Source organism: Centruroides vittatus, unplaced genomic scaffold (genome assembly GCF_030686945.1).
Source record: "Centruroides vittatus isolate TY-2023 unplaced genomic scaffold, ASM3068694v2 contig_1788, whole genome shotgun sequence".
In the NCBI taxonomy this organism is placed as follows: domain Eukaryota; kingdom Metazoa; phylum Arthropoda; class Arachnida; order Scorpiones; family Buthidae; genus Centruroides; species Centruroides vittatus.
The window spans coordinates 284,595-304,352 of NW_027121095.1; the positions used below are offsets into that span (position 1 = coordinate 284,595).

General features: G+C 29.5%; 1 protein-coding gene across 2 annotated transcripts in view; it reads right to left on the bottom strand.

Annotated features, from left to right (window-relative positions):
- The window catches only part of eIF5B (eukaryotic translation initiation factor 5B), a 120,380-nt gene that overhangs the window by 61,809 nt on the left and 38,813 nt on the right, over positions 1 to 19,758 (bottom strand). For both annotated transcript variants that reach the window (XM_067263620.1, XM_067263621.1), the window contains exons 11-15: positions 13,723 to 13,830; positions 13,527 to 13,637; positions 13,374 to 13,438; positions 6,055 to 6,196; positions 5,817 to 5,948 (exon numbers count right to left, since the gene is read on the bottom strand). In XM_067263620.1, coding sequence (XP_067119721.1) covers positions 5,817 to 5,948; positions 6,055 to 6,196; positions 13,374 to 13,438; positions 13,527 to 13,637; positions 13,723 to 13,830 — 558 coding nt within the window. The remainder of the gene's footprint in view (positions 1 to 5,816; positions 5,949 to 6,054; positions 6,197 to 13,373; positions 13,439 to 13,526; positions 13,638 to 13,722; positions 13,831 to 19,758) is intronic.

Consider the following 19,758-nt stretch of genomic DNA (forward strand, 5'->3'; position numbering starts at 1 on the left):
CTTATTTCTGGTGTATTGATCTAGTTATGAAAGAATAATACGAGAAGTCTCTCCCATTCCAAGAAAATGTTCTCACCATACATCCCAAGAGCTAACAATAATAATTATTGTAAGCTCTCTTGTTATTACTTGTTATTAGTAGTTAGAATCAGATGTATATATTAGTTTCATCATTTCCTTAGTTAATTAGACATTCATTTATTTTAATCATTTAAGATATATATTGAATTGTAACCTATTCTTCATATTTTTGTATAAGTAAATGTAATTTTGATCCATTTAAATTTGTTAATTCCTACTTCCATCGCCAGGCCATAACTCCCCCCTTTCACTCGGTGTATAAAAATCTAATCTTTACGCAAGTTAAGATGCATGTTTAAATTCTTAACTAGTGTCAAGAATCTTCACATTAAAAAGATCTCAGTTGTTTTCACAAAAATAAAATATTTCCATCCTGAATCAATGAGCGGGATCTCATATTTATAAATAGAAAAAAAATTTTCTCCAACATATGATGATCTAATCGACTCACTAGATACAGCGACAGTTTTTTATCATTTACATTGCCAGATCAATCTCCTAATATTGTCAGAACTGTCAACTTCTAATTAACTCATGTACAGATATCTAATCCAAAAATTATTTTCTCTGTGTATAGGAATAATCAAAAAATACTGCTAAACACCATATTGACTGAAATATTAATTGATGTTTATTTCCCCAGTTTTAAAGGAGAAATTGTTCTTGACTTATATATATGCCTCTATTTATATTCAAGTCAAATTAAGGTTTTCCTTGATTTCAATAACTATCTGTGGTACATGTTGTCAGAGTTAAACTGATACTAAAATTTGGTGTATCAATTGTTTAGCATTGCTAAACAATTGATGACAAATTGTGACCTATCTTGCTGCAGGCAGAAAACTATATATGGGAATTTAAGTATTAAGATTATTTATAATTAATTAGTTGATCATTTTTATCATATTCAACAGAATCAGTCAAGTTTTGGTAACTGCTACAGAAAAATTTTTGGGATAAAATAAAAAGTTTTCAAACTCATTTAATAATAATTAAAATATTAAATTACAACTAAATTTATTTTATTCATATAAATTTAAAAAAAATATGATTTTCTCAAATTTTCTTTCAAATAAAAAAAATATTTTAATTTTATCACACTTAAAAAACTAATACACTACACTCTCAATCTCAATGTTTGTGAATGTCAATGTTCAGGAATTTGATCATTCATGATCAGAAATTTAGGCACCAAAATTTCAACTTTTATGAAAGGTTTCAACATTTTGAGAAATGAGAGATTACAGAATACTGTAACTGGAGTTAGTGCCTGGGTGTTCAAGCAGATGCAAATAGGCTTACTAATAATCTCACGATCAATTCAGTGAGATGCTGGAAGTGATGCAAATGCTGGCCGGCATTTTCAAGAGAACACAAATACTGACTGCAAAAATATTGAGAAAGGAAAACAAGAAAAATGGCAAATGATGTAAATTCCATGTTACATTAAATTTATTTTTAAACTTATTTAATAAGAACAGCCTAATGAAAAATGAATATTTTGAAAAGAGAAAGAGGAATGAAGATTTAAATTAAATTTTCATAGGAATTATAAATAACTGATAAATCAATCTTAAGATTACATTTTAACAACTAAACCAAATTATGTGATGTCTTATGTAAATATACTAATAAAGCCAAACAACCACCGGATTACATCGAGCTACTTTTCCGCAATTATATTTAATTAATTACTAAATAATTTGTCACTACAGAAAGAGTTGTATCGTATGTAACTGAAGATGGTTATATCATATTTAAATATGATATAACCATATCATATTTAAAGATATAACCATCCTCAGTTATGATGATTGGACTGAAGACTCAGGTAGCATAACTGGCAATGCATCCATGCAGTAAGTGGGAGGTGTGGGTTCGAGTCGTGCTTTGAGCTGATTCTTTTCTTCCAGAATATTCTAAATCAGTGTTTCCCAACCTTTTTTGTGCTCTGCCCCGCCTAAGCCTTTCTAAAGTTCTTATGCCCCCCAACATATACGTTGAACTCTTTTGAAAGGTATCTCGTTGTCGTGTTCGTTGAAGTTTTTCTTGCACTTAATTGCCACACTGTTTTATTGTAACCACAATAAAACCCAATCCTTTCATCAGTCTTTTGCACTTTCCAGTCATCACCAAACGTGACCTGGAACACCACAACTCACGTCTGCCCACCTTGAGGTCTGGGCAAAAAATGTCCTTTCTCCTCTTTCACTGGCCTCAGGGCTTTGTTCATCTATTTGTTTTCAGTGGTTCCCAGAATTGTTAATCCCACTCCAAGGGAAAAGGGTTATAACGGGAAGTTCTAGAAGAGAAAGGGAAACAAAGAACAAATAAAATTAAAACTAACTTAAATCAATATTTACAATAACTATGGCATACAGGCAGCTATACAGTTAACTTAAACTCTAGATGAGTCCATTTTCAAATTGCCCCCCTTAACAATCAAATTGCCCCTCTGTGGGGCGTGGGCCCCACGTTGGGAAACACTGTTCTAAATTATTTAACAAATATTAATTTAATTATATTTATTAAATAATTTAGCCCTCCTCTAGTGACAAATTATAATTTAGCCTTCCTCTAATGACAAACTATTTTTCTGTAATTAAATATAATCACAGAAAAATAGCACAATGTAATCTGGTAGTTGTTTAGTTTTACAAATTTATCAAATTTCATAATGTTTGTTTATGTATAAATATACTAGTATATTAAAATATTCTATTAATCTAATCTTAATTTATTCAGGGTACATTCATCAACAAATAAATTAAATTCAAAACTGTCAATGCAAAATAGAGATCTTACGAGTCTCAAGGTGGCTGCCATATTGTTTGCTGGCTTATTGAGCACCGAAAAAAATGTTTGCAGTTTGTTGACAGCAACTGGAAGTTGCTTGAGATTTTGAACAGAGATGCTGAGAAATGCTGGCAGCATGTTGAGATTTTGAATACACCCAATGATAGATCATCGCTGCACTCACTCATTTGTATGGTGTTTGTAATAAGTTATGATACTGTTTTTTGTTTGTTTTTTTTTCTTTTGGCTCAAATAAAATTACTTCTGCAGGACTATAAAACCATGCACAGTATATTTATTTAATAAAATCATTCATTTTTCTAAAAAGAAATTTTAGAAAAATGAATGATTTGTGATGGCCAAACCTGTCACAATAGGAGTCATACACTGCCTATTGAAAATAAACAAGAACCACATCCTCTATTGGAATGCCTATTTGGAGAGTTGCATCATCTATTTATAGTATTTTAACAGTATATTATATAGTTATCACTGTGCTATGAGGGTCACACTGACAGTTTCCAGATACTACAACCCTGTTTGTTGTTACTTTCTGTCTGTCTGATATCTTCTCAAAGTACTCTCCTTGATGCTTGATGCATCATTGCATGTGGGAGAACCAGATTTGGAAGCACTGACACCATTCTTCTTCTGAGATATCTGCCAAGGTGTCTCTGTATACAACACTGCCTATTTTGGACTCCAAAATTAACATCGCTTGAGGAACTCCTTGGCTTTGGGAAACAGAAAGAAATTACAGGTGCTAAATTTAAACTATAAAGTGAATGAATGACCAATTGCGCTCTGAAGTCACTCAAGTAGTCCACCATTCTCATTGCTGTATGCATCGTTGCATTGTTGTGGTGCAGCGAGAGTCCATAAAGACCTGTTTTAGGGCATTGTCTGCAGATTTCTGGAAAGACTTGAGGAAGACAAATGATGACATACCACTCAGCATTAACTGTCTTCCTATCTTCAAGAGTTATTGATGGCAACATGACCCTGTTTTCCAACAAATGTCACTAGCGTTTTCCAACTGAAATTTCTTAGACATTTGACTTTGATAGATGGTGATTCATTGGAGAAGACCCAAACTGCAGACTGTCTCTTGCTTTTGGGGTCATACTGGTGAATTCATGTCTCATCACCAGTGACAATGTCTCACACATATTTTGAGCTTTCCTATTGAAATTCTTCCAACATGTAGCAGCAGTCAGAGGACAAGACACTCATCGAGACACAATCTTTCTGATGTGAAGATAATTGTGCAAGTTAGCATTCACTGCAAATCCAATATCCAAGGTGTGCTTGATATCCTTAAGAGTTATATGGGGAGGGAGTCTTCTCTAAGCAATTTCTTGATATGAACCACATTTTCCAGAGTCACTGCAGCTCGACCACTTCTCTCTTCATCTTTAAGACTGTTTCTGTTACATCTATATTTTCCAAAGTATCAAAATACTTTTGTTTTTGATGGACAAGAATCAGGAAATACTGCTTGCAAACAGTGGAAGCAATGGGGATCCAATAAACCAGATTTAAAGTTGTAAAACATCATTGCTCAGAAATGCTCCTGCATCAGCTTCATTTTCAACTTCCAGATATAGTGGTGTCTCCAGGCACTTCTCATGCACAGGAAATTTCAAGAATGCAAGTATATTGTTGAACTTATGCTCAGAAAATGTTTGACAGTAAAGCATCACAGACAGTTTTTCTGCATTCAGTGGTTTTTTGCATATCTGGAAACTTTCAGAGTGACCTTTGTATAGAAAATATTACTCTTACTTCACTGGTACCTTATGACTGACTGACTGACTAGGTAAACCATCATTTAACTCCTTTGACTTTATGAATGTACCCTAAGCTTTCAATTACCTGTTTGAACTTAACTTGAGTTACATTTACATAGTGTAATATACACACAGGTGGTAACAGTCAGAAAACACACAGAAATATTACATATATGTAAGTAATACGCACCAAGTATATAAAAAGAAATTGTTTAAGTATATGGAAGCTGCAATAAGGGTCTAGAAGAACTGAATGAGGTTTATGAGCTTGGCCACTGTTGACAAAGTCTTGAAATGAATTACAAATTTAATATTGAAAATAGAACTCAAAGTTGAAGAATTTGATGTTCATGAAGGGTCAAACTCAGTCCCAATTCATAAACATGGGGACCAGTGTAATCATAAACTTTAATTTAGTTTCTACTTAAAATAAAAGCAGATTAACTTTAGTGAGAAATGCTAAAAAAATATTGTAATTTTGTAAAATCAATCATTTGCATCAGGTGACAAGAAATAAAACTCCAAAAGCCTGGACAGCAGTTATCACTGCTCATGGTGGTTACACAAAATACTGATTTCTGTATGTGCCACAGCTCAAATCAGGCTGAAATTGTAATCATTTCAGCATTGTTCCATAAGTTATTTGTATAATATGGTTTTAACAGTTCTGTCTTTCTTAGTGTTGCATTATGGCCAGAGTTGTATTGTCTGTTACTTTTACAAAAGTAAAAAATTAAATTTTTCTATATCTTTCAGTTTTATCTGATACAGGATTATTTATATTTGTTTTAAATTTTTTTATCCTTTTTATCTTTCCAAAACATTTTATAAATTCATTACTTTCACTGCAGGTGTTAATTTCAAGATTTATGAAGTATACATTTAACATACTTCATAAATCTTGTAATAAATTTCAGTATTTAAAAGTTTATTCAGGTCAACAGTAATTTTAAAATTTGTATATGATTGTATTTCTTTATAGAAAATATTAATTTCTAGATATTTTCTGGACCGTTAATTATATTTTTATATTTTATTAACAAAAGTTAAAATATTTTGTTTTAATGTATTTCTGTTAAAAAGTTCTCATCTCAGTAGAAATTTAGAAATTTATTTTTTTTATTATAATTTTCAATTATCTGAAATTACCTGTTCAGCAAATTGAACAACTATTTCACGCACTCTTTCATCAAATTCTAATTTTGTATTTCTGGCTTGACTTTTTATAATATCTTGAATATCTTTGTTTCTGCTTGATTTCCAATCATATAATCTATCAATCTAAATTAATAAAAAAATTTTAAGATTTTAGAAATCATTGAGAAAGTATAATGTAATTCAAAATGAATAAAATTATAAGTTTGTAAATTAACAAATAAATTCTTACTTTATTTAATGCAACTACAAAAGGTGTTTTCTTTTGTTTCAAAAGATTAATTGATTCTAGAGTTTGAGGTTCTAAACCATGCATAATGTCTACAACTAAAATTGCAATGTCACAAAGAGATGATCCTCTTGATCGTAGATTACTGAAATAAAATTCAATAACAATTTTTACTAAAGTCTGCATTTGATTAAATTTTACATAATTACTAATTTCACTAAATATAACTGAAAAAATTAAATATTTCATTTGTAATATTGGTAACAAAATAATGATTATGTAACATAAGCTATAAATAACATAAATGGGAAACGTGAATTTGAACATAATTTCGACGAATTTGAAGTGATCTGAATGGCAGTTCCAGCGAAATTCGTATTACCTAAGGAAGAACTGACGTTTGTGGTTTGAAAACGTTTGTATACACCTATTTTTTGAGTTACGAGTTTGGATGAAGAGAGATTACACACCGGTAACAGGTTAAGAGGTAGTTGTTATTATTTTCCGGTGTTGAGATGAAGTTTAGTAGTAAGCTATAAATTCTTAGTAAAATCATAATATTGCTATTTTCAAAATTAGATTTAATTCTGCTACCTAGTTAAAATTTTAAAATTAAAATTATAACTTAATTTATTTTATATATATTATTTTTAAAATTTTGAATATTAAATTTTTGATTTCCAAATATCATCTTTTATTATGTTTATACAAAAATATTAATTATATTACTGTATTAAAGAAATTAGGTAAAAATATTTTTAAAATAATATCTGCATCATATTTCACTTTTTTAATTATCATCAGTATCTGTGGGTGAATAATTATATGATGATATGTCATTAAGACACAAATAATTACATTCTGTATAGTTATCAGACTTAAATATATTACTTTAAATAATAAATATATCTATATATATAATCGAGACGAGTTGATAATAATAATAATAATAATAATCAGTGCAGAGCCCAAATGGTAAGGAGTTGAAAGTTGAAATCTGGTACACAGTTAGGGTACGTCACGAGGATGCACATTAAGAAGAGATTTTTTGAAATTCCTCCCCACGGGGGAGAGGAACAGGATTAAGTCTTAACACTTCCATTGTTGATGGAAGTGTGAAGTAACAATGGAAGTGTGAAGTTCCAATGGAAGTGTGAAGTAACCATGGAAGTGTTAAATAACAATGGAAGTGTCAACAATGGAAGTGTTACGTAATAATGAAAGCGATGTTAAGAGAAAGCGACGTGCAAGATGCAGATGCAGTTTTTTTTGTTTTTGCAGGAAATCAAAGATATTTTTAGATTCATCTAAAAATTCTCTAATTAATCTGGAAACAGGGAGGACCCAATTCTTGCATTCTGTGAAAACGAGTAAGGTAATAATCTTAATCTTTGGTATTGTTACTTTTGCCTGAGCAATGCCGGGCCCACCCGCTAGTTTATATATAAATGATTAAAATTACATACATTAAAATATTCAATGTTAATTTTATAAAAATGTTGAGATAGAAATTATATAGAAAATTCTTTACAAACTCAAACCCCAAATGAAACATAATATAGCATTAATAGAAGTGTCAGTAAAGTTACAGAAATTGACAGTATGATATGAAAATTGAATAATTAAAATATCATAACAAGAATATTTTCAAAAATGTTTCAGCTATGTAATGAATAAACAAAACAAGAATGTATCCTCTTTATATACAAATAAAAATGCTTTATCATAAGTACTACAAATAAATTTTTATAAATATATAAGCTTTAAATAAAGCTTCAGTCAGAAGCAAGCAGATTTTGACCTGGATGATCGTGTCAAGATCAAATATTTGTATTAAATGCATTGGTATAATTAAAATTGCAAAAAAAAAAGAGGGAGAAAAAACTTTATACAAGCGCTCTTCTATTTACAAATGGGGTTCAACTTACAAACTTTCGGATTTACAATTTGACCATATTCTCTTGCTGGTCATGGGGTAATGTTAAACTCAGACTTTAACAAGTAATAAATAATTAAATAATTAATATGGATTTATTTCTATCACAAATTGTCAATTTTTGTTTTTGCACAAGTTATGATGTTCCATTGCCACTCGGGAGGTGGTGTTGAAGTTGGTAAAGTAGGAGTAATAGCATTTTTCTGTTTGGAATTTTTATAAACTTTTACGATTAATTCCTCAAAAAATGCATCCAAAACGTAATAGTAAGTCTAGTAGTGGAGAAAAATGCAAGAAGTGTTGTTCTATTACCATAGAAACTAAACCTGTTCTTACAAAATTAAGTACATTAGGTTAAAAAAAAAAATCTGCATTTGAAACACCCCTACTAAGTACTAGCAAGTGGATAAATGAGCTTAATGTGTTCTACTAAGTATAGTACATTGAAGGATCAAACACTAACAATACATGGTTATTGTGTGTACAAATGAACTTTCTTGGTTAGTTTTCAACTTATGAACATCTTAACTTACAATTACACCTCAGGAACCTAACCTGATCTCAAGTAGAGGAGTGCCTATACTGTTTTTGTAGACTTTATGATTAACGGTATCAAAAGCAGATCTAAAGTTTTATGGTCTCTATTGAAAAGAATGAGCAAGAATAAACAGTTTCTTGGCCTTATAATTGATATGTACTCCAAAGTTAATGCAAGAGTAAATTAACCAAAATGACTGATTTATTTGTTATTGACATTGGAGTTTTGCAGAGTGAAATTATGAGCCCATTACTTTTTAATTTGTATGTTAATGGTCTGATAGTGCAACTTGCTACATCTGACCTACCTGGAATTTCTCTCTCTCTGCTGAAGTTATTACATGTATTAATGTATGCTGACAACACTAAGTTTTGTTGTACCCCACAAATGTTACAAAGTAAAATTGCTAGTCTGGAAAAATTTTGCTGTAACTATGATTAACTATGAATGTTTCTATAATTAAGAAGGGTGGTAGACAATCACCCAGAGAGAAATGGTTTTTTAATAATCAGCCTTTACGTGTCGTTTCAAATTACATATACTTGGAGTATTATTTTCATCCTCTGAAAATGTTTACAGGCTAAAAATTATAATATATGTAGCAAGGCTAAAATGGCAATGGTTTCAATATCACCTATTCTTTCAAGAGCTAAAAAAATTCTGCTTATATCTATGTAAAGTTATTTCACTCAATGATTTCATCTGTATTACTGTGCTGCTCCTGTATGGGTAATTACTTATTATGATATAAAGCAAAGACAATTTCCATTTTATCTTAAAAATTTTTTTTAAATCTTATATAATAAATTCCAGCTTACATGTTGCATTTGGAATTTGGTGTTTCTAGAATATCAATAATAATAAAAAAAGTAATAGTTTCATTTTGGATTAGACTTTTGAAATTAGATGATAAAAGTTGTGTTAAAGTAGCATATAACAAACTGTATAAATTGTGTCCAATGATGGATAATTCTACATATTGGCATTGATAAATTTGCTATATCGACGAGGTTTCTTATTTCTATGGCTGTCTCGAGATTATCACTTGATCAAAAGCTATCAACTGTTATTATAAGAGTGTGCTGTGAACAAACCATACAAGAAGATTAGTTTGTGTTGGAAAAAACAGGCATTTTCAATTATATTGAAGTATTAAAATAAAATAACTTTTATGTGCAAGGATTATTTGTTTATGGATATAAATCTATAACAATATAAAAGATGATCTTTGTTTGTTTGCTATGCACACTTAGACGGTTCAACGATTTGCTATGAAACTCTGCAGTTACATTCAAATACTTGTAAGTTAAAATAATGTCATACATCCAACTCGAAATTATTGATTGATTTCTAAATATGGATTAATTTCGGTCTACATTTAATTGCTGGCTTTACATGTAGTACTATGTACTATATATTGGCAAAAATTTAACAAAATAATTAACTAAATATAATTCTTACAAAAAAGGATATAATTTTAAAAAAATATATACTGTATTATATTCCCTAAATTACTGCGACAATGATAAAGTGCAAAATACATGCATCATTATGACATTACTGCAACAGATAGCATATAGCACTTGCCTGTGCAAAGTGAAGTAGTGTTTTGCCCTTGTACTGTACATCATACTTTTCCTTAGCAATAGAGTCATGCTGATTATTTATCTAACTCCGTTCAGGAGAAATTTTTTGAATTGTAATAACATGACTTGTGGTACAAACTGAAAGTTCATATATAATCCTCTTGCTCTTACATTTTCCATATACGGTCTCAACTTTCAACTATCTAAGTCTGTTCTCGAGATAAAGGAAGGAGAGACAGTGGCTCTCCTTCCTTCATCTCGAGAACAGAATTAGATAGTTGAAAGTTGAGACCATAAATTTCCACTGTCACTTGTTTAAATTTATAGATCTACAACTTTTTTCAAATTGAAGCCCAATAAGTAACCTCCAGTAACCAAGTGGATAAAACCATCAAACACCAGTAGTCAGTCATGAGTTCGCACATGGCCAATGAACTGGCCACATAGAGTTTTCTGGGTTTTCTTACTGTTAGTAACACTTAAATTAAAGCAAGCTTTATATAAAAGTCTTTCCTGGATGCATCCTCCTTGGCAGATTGCTCTTATATTGTGGTGCCTTAACCAAATAAACCAAACCAATTCTAAGTTTTTCTATAAACACGATATCTATGAGGACATACTTAACTACCAGAAAATCTGGACACCCAGCCTCCCCCTTGATTTTCTCTCCCTTATTAACTCATAAACCCATTGTCTCAAACTTCTTTCACTAATACTGCTTAAGATGTTCTAACGTACAGCCAAATTAATGTACATGCAACGATTTTAAGATACAAAGTAGAGCTCAAAGTTTTTTCTGTGCTGATGTTTACTTTTCCTATTTATTATCATGGCAACATTGTTTCATTCAAAATTTCCTGTAGTTGTAGTCTGTATAATGTGTACTTTATTCACTTGTTAAATCTTATTGTCAAATTTTCAAAACTTTCCTTTACTTAAATGTTTTTGTTGAGCTTTACCTTTTCAACCTGGTTTCACCAGATTTTCCCAGGATCACATGAAAGCTATTATTCTCACATTTTTAAAAGATTTTTTTATTTAAACAAATCTTATATGACATTAAAATTAGCAACTTTGATCACACGTAGGACTATCAGAACCTATCCAACACAGATCACTTTTCAAATATTAATAGTAGAATAGTATTAATTAGATGTCATTGATCATCCTCTCTCCTGGAAAGAGGACTACTACTACTTTTGGTCAAATTAACTTCAACCTACATCTGCAACAGTCTCTTCTTCCTATCAGACCAGGGGTATGGTGGCATTTGAATAGGAAAATTACATAATACAAAGTTATCAGCCAGCACAAATTATGATTTAAGTGGTTTTTGAGGGTTCAGAGTTTAAATATTTGATCCATTTTTTGCAAAATTTGATTGGTTGGCAGATCACCATTTGATATTCAGCTGTGAATTAAACAGTTTCTTAGAGTTAACATTAGAAAACATAAAAAATTTAAGATATCATATTTTCAATTCCTGTCTACTTGACCAATGAAAGTGTGCCACTTTGTACCATCCAAGTATCACAATAAACTTGACAATGGTAGGCTAAAAACCATTACAAGGTTTTCGTTTTAATGTTTGTTATATACTATAATATAATATATAACAAACATTAAAACAAAAACCTCGAGCAATCTAACTCATTTTTAAAATTCTTTTTTGTCTACTGTATGCAATTTAAAGAATTATTAAAAAGTGTTAGATTGGTCACTTGGTGCAATAAATCCTTACGCAAGATAACCTTTGTGGTTATATAAATCATACTATAATATAATATCAAACCTCAACAAAATCTTTAATATGCAGCATTTTTTTTATTAACTTTTCAAACATTTTTGGCCATTTGAATGACCTTCAGGAATAAAAAATTGAATGATTCCGATTTCTATAAAATGAAATTTGTTTTGGAACAATTTTAAACATTTGAATTTTCATAGATGTCTAGTGTGCAAGTCCATAAATGTAGCATGCAAGCCCATAAATAAAAAATACAATATATATATATATATATGGGTAGGCTGATACATGACTAAACAGTGGCACTCTATACAGGTTACTTGTATAAATATACACATAAATGATATATAAATATAATACAAGAATAAATAAATAAATAAAAATAGTAACACAACTGTGCCTAATTCTTTAACCATTCATTTCTTTTTTCATACTAAAATATTCAGATTATGCCCGCTCTTCATGCCACTGAGACTACTCGATTCTCTAAAGTTTATCACTTTTCCCTCCTAGTCTTGTGTATTTGCCATGCTTCTGCATATTTAAGGAGTCTCTTGTCCCAAATCTTTTGTGTTACTTTAGTCTGTTTTATAGAAATCGGAATCATTCGATTTCTTTATTCCTGAAGAAGGTCATTCAAATGGCCAAAAACGTTTGAAAAGTTAAATAAAAAGAGGCTGCATATTAAAGATTTTTGTCGAGGTTTGGTTGTTATTTAAGTGCAGTTAGAGAAGAGTATAATATAATATAAGTACAGTAGAGAACTGAAAATCGGAATTAATTGGGGACTGGGGTTGTTCAGATTAGTGATTTGTTCCGATTACCAATTATGTACGAAAAAATATATTAACCTGTCTGATGTTCAAATTTTTCTCCATCGCGTGTCGCTTTGTGTTGAATTTTCATTGATTTTAAGCCTAACGAAAATTTTTATAATAATAATCGAGGCTATCATATCGTTAAAAATTATTTCTTCATTTTGTCCAAACAAAATAAATATATTGAAGAATATAAAAACATAAAAATTATACTTTAGAAGTAAATCTAGTATCAAAAACGTTCGATTCAGCATGACACAGTCCGACTGAAAATCGTTCCGATTACCGGGGTTCCGATTAACGAGTCTCTACTGTATTAGAAGTATGAAATAATCTAAAAACCTTAATGTTTCTTGTTATTTTTTGCCTAGGTAATGCCAGGCTTTTCTGCTAATACAGTAAAAAGAAAACTGTTTATGTGATTTAACAAAAATATCACAATATATCAGCAAAATCCAGAATTAAGTGCAATAGCATATAATAAACTATAATATTTTGAATCTAGATTTTTAAGTCATGAGGAAATGTCTGATGAGGTATCAGACATTTCATAAAATTAATTTTAAAATTCATATCTATTAATTTTTTCATTTATTATTACACAATTAATTAACATATTAAAATAGTTTTGTTTAAATGAAAATAATAATGCTGATTTATTTGAAATTATCAGTAATGCAAAATTTTGTATTATTACCTAAAAGATTCATGACCTGGAGTATCAATGATTAATAGACCTGGCAATTTAATTTCTTCAGGAAACTGAAAACATTAATAATATAATTATTTTAATTTTGTAATGAATAATTTTAAATTTTTATGTAATAATAAAACACAAAAATGATTTTACATTTTTAACCATTTTACATTGTTCTTTTAATGCTTCTTGAGGTACCATGGTGGCACCAATCTGTTGAGTGATACCACCTGCTTCATTATCTTGAACATGGGTACGTCGAATCTGCAATTAGAAAATTCATTCTCTTTTTTAGAATGTTAACTTTGAATTAAAAAGAAATGTATATATATATTTTTATTTGCATTACCTTATCGAGAATTTTTGTTTTCCCAGTATCAACATGTCCAAGTACACAAACAACAGGAGATCTCAATTTGTCAGTTGTTCTTTTCTTTTCTGCTTCTTCACGTCGTCTCTAAAAATTTAAATTTTTGAATAATAAAATAATAGCAGTTTAAAACATACAATGGAATGTCTAAATTAATGCTATTTAAAAAAAATTATAGCTGATGCTGAAACAAAACTGATTTAGATAAATTAATTCTACAAGGGTATATAACTTCTGCATACTTATATTCAGATATAATTATATAGAAAACTAAGCCCAAATTATACTAATAATCAAATGATGGCTAATTAATTATACAAAATCCTATTAAGTTCTAGCCCAATAATCAAATGGTAGAACTGGATTAACTATTAATATTTGGATATTTTATTATAAAATATGACACAGACTATGAAGACCCTGTAGTTAAAAACTAAGACACAATAAATCTATAAAAAATAAACCAGCAATGAGTTGCTCAACCTTTCAGACAACATTTAAAATTTTGGCAGTGCCATTTGTTATCATATTTTATTAAGAAAACTTTTTATACTTTTAACTATTATAAAATGACAAAAAGTTTAATTTTTAATGTAGAGATGAGTTTTATACAAAAATTGTAAATTCTAATAATGAGTAAAAATGTCGTTAAGTCTGATCCTACTTGAGATGAACACAATCCCATTTATCTCCCCACCCTCTCAACTTTTAATCACCAAAATTTAATAGCATCAATCCCCTAACAAACAAACCTCCCTGCAAAATTTCAGAAATATTCGACAAAAAGTACAGGAGTTTATTATGCTTCAAAGAGAGTGAACAAAATTGTGCCCTTCGCGCACACACACAAACAAACAAACAGACACATAGACACACAGACACACACACACAAACACAAACACAAACAAATAAACAAGCAAAACATCCATCCATCCATACATAAATTATTCCCTGAACTTTTTTTGCATTTCTCAATGTTTCAAGGTGTCCTAAGTCCAAAAATATAAAAATCAGGAGGATCATTTTTTGCCTGATTGCCATACTTTCCCTCCATTATAGCAGCCGGGAAAGTAAACGTACTACAATTTAAGGTGGCTAACCTGCAGGTTATATGCCAATTTTAAATTCCAATCAAAAGTTAAAGTTGATTCACATTACAGAATTGGCCAGACTCAGGCAACCAATCCACAGGATCAAAAATTACTATTCATGTTTGCAAGAAATGATTCCAAGTGTTTAATTACACTCCCCACATTTTTACAACCATGGCCTATTCCATAAATTATGATTTAATTTTTTAATAAATACTTGCAATTGAGATACAAATTAATATCTTCAATCTAATAGAAAATATAATAAGCTAAAAATAATTAATTTTTAATAATTATTACAATTAAAAAAGTTTTTAAGAAATAATTTTAATATCAATAATAAAATCATTTTCTGTTAATTTAATTATATTGAGTTTATTTTATTATTATTACTGGACAAAAGAAATTAGTCATAAAAATAAAAACAATAAATCATATTTATTTATTTTTACACTTAATTTACATAATTATAACAGTTCATAAACACCTACAATTCATTTAGATAGTTAGATAGCCTAATAAATAGGGTTTAACAATATGGAGTGCTTATCACACAAGGCTGACAGAAAAAGATAATCCTTCCATATTGTTAAATCCTATTTATTAGGCTATCTAACTCTATCTAAATTAAAGTTGTGGGCTAAAAGCATTGTTTATTATTATTACAGGCAGCCCTCGAATTTCGCACAATTTTTAAAAATTCAACTTTTTAAATATTTTTGTCAGTATAATGAAAAACTTTGCTTCCATGCAGAACGCTCATACACTACAAAATGCGGTAGCTCACTCTACATTCTCGGACACACACATTACTTCCTACAATAGCGGACTTCTCGAGCTTCCTAATCACTACTGTGTTGTTCCGAGCAAGAAGTCAAAACAGTTTCAGTCTTGCATTAAGGCGTGCGTCGATGTGTTGTGTGTTTTGCCAATTTATTTTTTATGTTTAAATATTTCTTATTCCTTATAAATATTTCTTATGTTCCTTATAAATTGATAAACATGAGTGAGAAACAAAGAATCTGCAGCATTGATACGAACAAAAAGAAATTAAGGACTCATAAACTTCATATGATCGAGACAAAGATGGAAATAATTAAACGTTCTGAAAACAGTGAATCTTTTGCTTCAATCGAACATTTGTACAATGTAAACAGATCTAGGATATGTTCAATTTTGAAAAATAAGAGTAAAATTAAGGAATACATTCAAAATTGTGGAAATATATCTTCAAAGATTGCTTCCAAAAGACATGGCATAGTGATGGATGAAATGGAAAGATCTTTGTCATCATGGATTGATGATCAACATCAAAATAATGTCCCTCTAAGTTTTTCAATTATTCATGCTAAGGCTCTTAGTTTGCATGAAGATTGGAAGACTAGATTAAATGAAGATTCTAACATGATGTCTCAGTCAAGTAATGGCTAGTTCTTTAAATTTAAAATGAGATACGGTATTCAACTAACGCTTGACAACTTTATAAAGAAAACACCTGAAAGCACTTAAACATGCTTTTTAATTTCATTATGTATATATATATATATAGATAAATAAATATAACACAGTTTTTGGTGCATATTTTTTTACATTTCTCTACTTTTGAACATTCAACATTTGCACACACTTTCAGGAACCAATTATGTGCAAAAGTCGAAGGCCACCTGTACCTGCAACTGAATTACAGAGATGACCAGTGAGTACAGGAATGAATTTATCAGTATTTCACAGAGATTTGTCAATAGCCATTCCACTATTAAGGCCAAGTACTATACCATAAACACAAGGACTTTTCAAATAGGTGTTAATGAAGACAATACATAAGCATTAGTGATTGAAAATTTACCGGTAATTCAGTAATTATATTTGGGATTACCAGTTTATCAGTAATTTACCGATAAATTCATATTAACAAATGATTTAAAATGAAACTGAATTACTGACAGAATTATTGGACAACCATTTATTTTCAAGTTTTTTATCAGTATAGACAAACAACATCCTTGTAATAGCAATTATTATGACATAACAGACATTGAAATAATGCTGATAATTATGTTCTTCTTTTTTATGAAAGCAGGCTCTTAAAAAACATAATACATTTAGGCTCTCATTGTCTAATCTAGATGGTAATTTTCATACAAATAGCAGCTGCATTAGAAAAGCTCTCTTGGAATCAATACTAGTTGGATGTACTGTCATTAGAGCATTGAAAACCTTTTTAAGATAAGTTCCTTGTATTTTTTTCTCTAAGAAATAATTAATTTCTTTCTTAACTATAACTTTCACACTTTTAAACTTACTTATATTACTGTTATCAGTGTCTACACTCATTTTATGTTTAACGAATAAGTCCAATTTCTCTTTCATTGTTAAATTTGACTTTTCTATTGTGCACTTTGTCCTCATGTTGACATGAGAAGTTGGTGTGGTAAGCAATGAACATCTCTCACTAGAATCTGAGTCTGAACTAATTTCAGTGACATCTGCAAGTCGTGATTCGTTTTCATTTTCTGATATGTGCTTGATTATTTCTACAATCCTATTCAAAATTATATTTTTCTTAACATTATTGGATATTTCGTGTGATTTATATTTGTTCAATTTCTCTGGGTTATTTTCCTGTATTATACTCCAAAAATGGGTCTTGATTTTGGAGTATAATACAGGGAATCAAGTTATAAAAAGACGAAAAAATTCCTTTTAATAACCGTAAGTTACAAATGAAATGACCCATCACCACCTGCAGTTTTCTCACTATGGTATGAGGGAAAAAAGAAATCTGCTTCCTGCAAGTATTTCCTGTGGGAATTTTAGGAAAATAAGTATCAAGTTAATTAAGAGGTTTTTTAACCAAAATACCGGTAAAAAAATTAATTACTGGTAAATTTACTGGGGTATAATTTTTCTAATTTACCGGTATACCAGTAATGCAATCACTAATAAGCATGCATTTGTTTGTATACACCACTGTACTAAACTATTGTCTTTGCTAACACATGCTCATTTGAAAGTTATTTAATAATTTAAATTTTATACAAATATTAGTTTAATTAATGCAAAATGAATTTCTACATTAAAGTTCAGAAAATAAAGCAAAAAAATGTAATGCCATTTTTAGTTTTGATTTTGTTATTATTAGAAATTAAATTTAATAATTATTAAATTTGATTCAAAAATTACTGTTAGTATAAGATGATAGTCTAATTGTCTACCTGTAGAAAAAATTATTTTATATTAATTATTAATAGCTAAACTATAGACTGAATAATCTGGAAATTAATATTATTACAGAATATTTCAGCATGGTTGTTTATGTATATCTATAGTGATTTGTTAACAGAAATGAAACAGAAAAAGCAATAGTTTAATGCTTGAGATAGCAATTTAGGTAATTATCTTGCCTTCAACAGCTGCTCCAGAGATGTGGGATATATGCTAGGGAAGGTTATATGAAGATTTCATTTTCATTTTTGCAATTTTCTGTTGGGTATACAGTGTTACAGGTTATAAGTTGCTGTGGGTTATCCATTCAAAATTATAGTAAGCAAATATTTTTAAGAACCAAAATGTTAATTATTGTGATATTTTATTTATAATAATTTATTATTTATTACAAATAATATTGTTATTATCATGATAATCTTTTTCACTCTGTTTAAAAGACTGGTATTATTCTTCATTAAGTTTCATTTTCAAAAATATTCTATATTACAATATAAAATTTGATTTAGTTGTAGGAAAAAACTTTCTATTAAATAACAGATTAATATGTTATTTAACGTAGTAAGTATGGTTGCTGTGTATACTAATTTTGTGTGTACCGTCCTTGTAATCCAAATAATGATACTGATAGACGATCATACAGCAATGGTTAGGGAAAAATTTTCGTTTATTTACTCAAATGCATTTCGGGTTGGTTTATCTCCCAACCCCTCTTCAGTGCTGTTAAGGAATACAAAAATGGTAAGGTATCCGACAATATTAAAAATCGCGTAAATTGGAATACAACAAACATAAAAACTTACATATTATGTTGGTACATTTTTTACAATTATTTTTCTATATTTTAACACAAAGGTGTATTACATTCTCTATAACATAAAAAATGTGTGTGATTTAATACAAATTGCTAAAATATATATATATATATATACATACATACAGTTATTCAATTTAGATAATTTATATAAAAACATACATTTGCAGTGAAAGTGCTTTGTTCCTAATGAGGGTGAAGATGAGTAAAGACTAAAAAGTTAGGTGTTTAATCGTTCTTGACCGTGTTACAGTTTACAGACATGTGTTGTAATGTTAGCCAATACACTTGGCAATCTGAACAGTGGGGGATGCTTTAAACGATGTTTAACATATGGAGGTGTCCTCTATTAGTTGGTACCATTGGGAGTTTATTGTCATATCCTCAGAAATATTAATAAGATGCTCTTTAGGGTGTTTTCTAATTTCAATGTGTTCTTTAAATTTCCATTTGTATGGATCTTACTCAGAATGTAAAATTCTGATATTGTTTTTATTAATTTGACAATTATTTTCTATTGTGTGGGTGTACCAAGGAGAAGTGTTATGTTTAAGGAGGATAGCAGCTTCATGTTCTTTAATTCTAGTTTCCAATATTCGGCCAGTTTCATCAATATAAATTTTCAGGTTATGACAGTTGCATTCTAGTTTGTAAACTGTTCCAACACTCTTAAGGATGTTTGTTCTGTTGCTGTATTGTTTATTAATGTTATGATGGATAGAGTTGGATATTTTGTTGGTCAGAGATGAAGCCAAACTGATGTTGTCTTTTTTAAGGATTTTATTGCAGTTTTCAAAGATGTTTTTTATATATGGGAAGGGCTTATATAATTTGTCTGGTTTGTGTTTTGTATTATATCTGTGTTTCCAGTATTGTTTTTGCCAT